The sequence below is a fragment of the Bison bison genome, unplaced genomic scaffold (assembly GCF_000754665.1).
Source record: "Bison bison bison isolate TAMUID 2011002044 unplaced genomic scaffold, Bison_UMD1.0 scf7180017864469, whole genome shotgun sequence".
NCBI lineage: Eukaryota > Metazoa > Chordata > Mammalia > Artiodactyla > Bovidae > Bison > Bison bison.
The window spans coordinates 5,534,082-5,538,521 of NW_011495030.1; the positions used below are offsets into that span (position 1 = coordinate 5,534,082).

The window sequence follows — 4,440 nt, forward strand, 5'->3', positions numbered from 1 at the left end:
GATAGGTTCTCTAGTTTTTAGGAGTTTTGATGACCAGACCTGGAAGGATGGAAGTGGCAGTTCTTTTTAAAGTAGTGCCTCTTTTCTCTTATTCTCTCCTTTTCTTCCATTGCCAAAAGCAGAAAGTCCAGGATATTTCATTGTGATTTCTGCCAAATCTTTAAGATGATTACCCTACCATACAATCATTCCTTGGCATCCACAGATTGGTCCCAGGACCCCACCAGATACCAAAATCCGTGATGCTCAAGTCTCTTATATGAAATGGTGTAGGACAGTGAGCCTTCCGCATCTATAGATGCAGATGCAGAAACCACAGGTATGGAGGGCCTAAATTAAATTGTTTCATGGAATAGAAAAAGAAGAAAACTCCTAAAGTCATCTTTTAAAGCAAGTATAATATCAATACTAAAGCACTGTGAAAAATTCCAGTGAGAAAAAAAGACTAACATTAATGAAAAAATTTTGAATGATATATTAGCAAAGAAAATGCAGTGTGGTATTTAAAAAGTGGTTTAAAAAATAGTGCTTCTTTGAGACTAATGACAGAAGTTGTTTTGAATGAATATCTCATTAAATTGTGTCTTGGAATCTAGGAAGTTTTTTTTTTTTTTGAAGTCTCTGATACTTATGCTTATCTTTTTTTTTTTTTTAAATTGGAGAAATGTTTCTTTTACAGTTTAAAAAGTGATTTTTCAGTTAATTTTGAAATACTTCTTTTTTGTTATAGCTGTATTATTGTGGAATGCTATTCATGGGTCATTCCATTTCTACTGTTACTTTTTAATGGATATATAAACACAGGAGGAATTGGTTTATGTCATAGGCCTACATATTTGCTTTTATTGGCCACTTATTTTTGGAATCAAATCTCAGAGCACACCATGGATTTTAGAAGTGTGTGTGATGTATATTGATAGGAGACCTGCATATTCTTTGTGGGATGTAATGCCTGAGTATTGGATGAAGATAAAATCATTAGGGTCAACCTGTAATTATGTCCCTGAAAAATTTCAAGTGACACAGTCCTGGCTGGTATTACAGTTTGCATTTTTTGGTCTTTAATTTTTCTTTGGATTTCAGAGAGTAAACAACATATTTTAAAATGCTCTGTGTCCAGGTGCTACTAAATCTTGTCATCTTCTGCCTCCTGCTCCGTTTTTGGATGGGAGGGGACTGTCTCAGAGACTGCTAACTAGCTGGGGAGACCATTTTATAGTCATCTGAGCAGTAAGCAATCAAATTTGTCTGATTCAACTGAAGTGAGACTATATTAGAACTTCAGTAACAGATTGGTTTGACACTAATGATTAGGCATTTGCAAATCATTAATTTTTGCAATTAAATGATGGAATATACAGATAACGGAGAAACTGAAGTTTTTTTTTTATCACTCTTTCTTCAAGTGAGATCAACCATAACCAAAAGCAATTAGAGTTATAATAGCATTCGAGGCTCATGTTCATCCACGGGGCCGACAGCAGCCAGGAAGAGCGATGAAGCCGCTGTCGCTCCGGCAAGTGCTGGAGGGACACCCTTGGACTGAAAAACCCAAGCTCCTCTATAATGCAGCTGCATCCTAAAGATTTTGCTGTGTGTTCCTTTTATCCTGCATCATGTGAAGAAAATATTTTGGAAATGTCCTTTTATTGGGATGTATAAAGATTTCTCTTGAAACAATCCAGAGTCCATCAGAGTTTTTATTCCATTTAACCTCATAACATTGCTTAATGGGAAGTACTGTGACTGTTTTATGGCTCAGCACTCTCAGGCTTCAGGTGCTAAATGACTTGTCTCCAGTCGCCTGGGTGCACCATGCAGTGCTGATCTGGGACCAGAATCCCCACAACTTGACCTTTGCTGTCAACCGCAGTGTCTGTCATGCTTTGAAGTATCAGAAATTATTTGTTCAAAACCTATTCAGTTCTTCGCCTCTGGAAGTACTTATGGAAATACTTACGAATGAAAAGCTATTACAGAATTTGCTTCAGGACCATTCAGTTCAGAATTACAGGGCAGAAGTGGGGGAAGGGCAGCAGTGAAACGAGTCATCACGTCATCACGAGTTAATTGTGTTGGTTGCTGTTGGTTATATGAGTGAGTTTACTACTTTCTCTGCTTTTGATTATGTTTGACAGTTTCCAATACAAAGTTAAGGGTAAGCTTCAGATGGTAAATCATCAAATTGTAACACTTTTTGTGCAGTTTAAACAAAGAAGAATGGAAAGTTGGCTTGAAGTGCTTGATCACACCACAGAAATTGTGTAGTTACATGTGTTGATCTGGCCCTGAACCCCCGTTCTTGGGAGGTAGGCATCACACCGCCCTGTGTTCCCCAGTCCCCGCCAGGGTTCAAGGACTTGGGCGGCTGGAATCATTCAGTTTGCTGCACACACCGCTAAAGTTCAGACCATCAGGAGAAGGATGTGTGGGAAAAGGTGTTGCCCACAAACTTTTATTATGTTCTCGCCACACTCTTCTTTCCTTAATAGGCTGAAGATGAAGAGGGCTATAGAAAACTGATCGATCAAAAGAAAGACAGGCGTTTAGCATACCTCTTGCAGCAGACTGATGAGTATGTGGCCAACCTGACTAACCTGGTTTGGGAGCACAAGCAAGCCCAGGCGGCCAAAGAGAAGAAGAAGAGGAGGAGGAAGAAGAAGGTGAGTACTCTGATGCCTGTGGCTGAGCTGGGGATGTGTGTTTGGGGACCGGTTTTAGGCCTGTCTTGCCCTGTAATGAGTACTCCTTAACTACCCTCATGGAAGACTTAGATGATTTTACCGTAAACACTGCTGACATAGATGGGTTGATGAGGCATATTAGACAACATATTGGAGATGGACAGAATGTATATTCAATTCCTATTTCCACTGTTTGACACAATATTAAAAAACTAAGTACACATAGTCGATAGGAAAGGGGAAAACATGGCCCAAAGAAGGGTTTGCTCAAGTGCAATGTGTAGGCAGGGGACTGCTGAGTTAAGAAACTGGAATGAAAAATGAAAACCAAAATGCCTTGTTCAGATTGAAAGGAGCCAGAGGAAGATGAAAGAGAGAGCTTTGAGATACTTTTAGTAACATATTTCAGCCTGTTTGGACAGACAGCTATTGCCAAGATTGTTCATTCAGTTCAGCTGTCCTAGTGTTACAGTGAGGAAAATGTGCAGGTCAGAGTTTTAGGTCATTACAGAAAACAATAGTATTATGTAAAATAATCTGAATTATCATGAGAAGTGAGGGTAAGATTTACAATCTTTGTTCTGCAGATCGTATATCTCACTTCAAGGGTAACCTGCTTCCCTGTGTGGACCTGTGGATATATTAGATCCTCTTGGAAGCTTAGGTAGTCTGGTAATATAGTTCTTGGTGGCTATTCCATTTTCATGGTCAGTCCTGATTGGTCTGGGTACAGACATCAGCAGGAAGGCTTTAAATTGTGAAGATTGAGGACTGGTAGCATTTAATCATTTTTTTCTGTGCACGGAATAATGGAACAAAATGTTTTTCAAAAAATAATTAATTTCATGGCTCCTGACTTCTCATACCTGTTTCATAATTAAGGAGGAGGAATAAATGATTGAGAAGGTGCCTTCTGCACCTGATTTCTTTAGTATAAGATAGCTCCCCTTATTGTGAAGGTGAACGAGGGATGAGTCAGGGTTTGCATTTCGACATTTCCTTGGTGAGAAATACCAAATTTTCTTGTCAAGGTCGCATTATAGACTTTGCAAAATTCCAGCTCCCAATTTCTAACTTAAAGTTGACACATGGCAACCAGATACAATTCTGTAATATTCCGTAGGTGCATGCTAAGTCACTTCAGTCATGTTCAACTCCTTGAAACCCTATGGACTGGGACCCACTAGCCTCCTCTGTCCTTGGGATTCTCCAGGCAAAAATACTGGAGTGGGTTGCCCTGCCCTCCTCCAGGGGATCTTCCCAACCCAGGGATGGAAGCAGTGTCTCTTATGTCTCCTGCAATTGGCAGACAGGTTCTTTACCACTAGCATTACCTGGGAAGCCTGTGTTCCATAGGTGGACCCATGAAATAGCAGTTTTAGTTTTTCCTAATCCTGAAGTTTATTCTGTGAGGCTGTAACAAAAAGGTCACTGTTAGTGTTTTTAACATCGCAGTTCATATTCTATGTTTGTTTGTGATTGAAAGCTAATGACTCAAATTTGAGCTTCTGGCTTTTAATGAATGGATTGTTGCCATAGTATTGAGGGCTTCCCAGGTGGCTCAGTTGTAAAGAATCTACCTGCCAATGCAGAAGATGTGGATTCAATTCCTGGGTCGGGAAGATCCCCTGGAGAAGGAAATGGCAACCCACTCAAATATTCTTGCCTGGGAAATCCCATGGACAGAGGAGCCTGGTGGGCTACAGTCCATGGGGTTGCAAAAGAGTTGGACATGACTTAGCGACTAAATAGCAAA

General features: G+C 40.0%; 1 protein-coding gene across 1 annotated transcript in view; it reads left to right on the top strand.

Moving 5' to 3' along the window:
* Nucleotides 1-4,440, top strand: part of SMARCA2 (SWI/SNF related, matrix associated, actin dependent regulator of chromatin, subfamily a, member 2) — a 183,535-nt gene that overhangs the window by 45,640 nt on the left and 133,455 nt on the right. Inside the window, exon 9 of the mRNA XM_010860733.1 lies at nt 2,493-2,663. Within this exon, the coding sequence (XP_010859035.1) occupies nt 2,493-2,663 (171 nt within the window). The remainder of the gene's footprint in view (nt 1-2,492; nt 2,664-4,440) is intronic.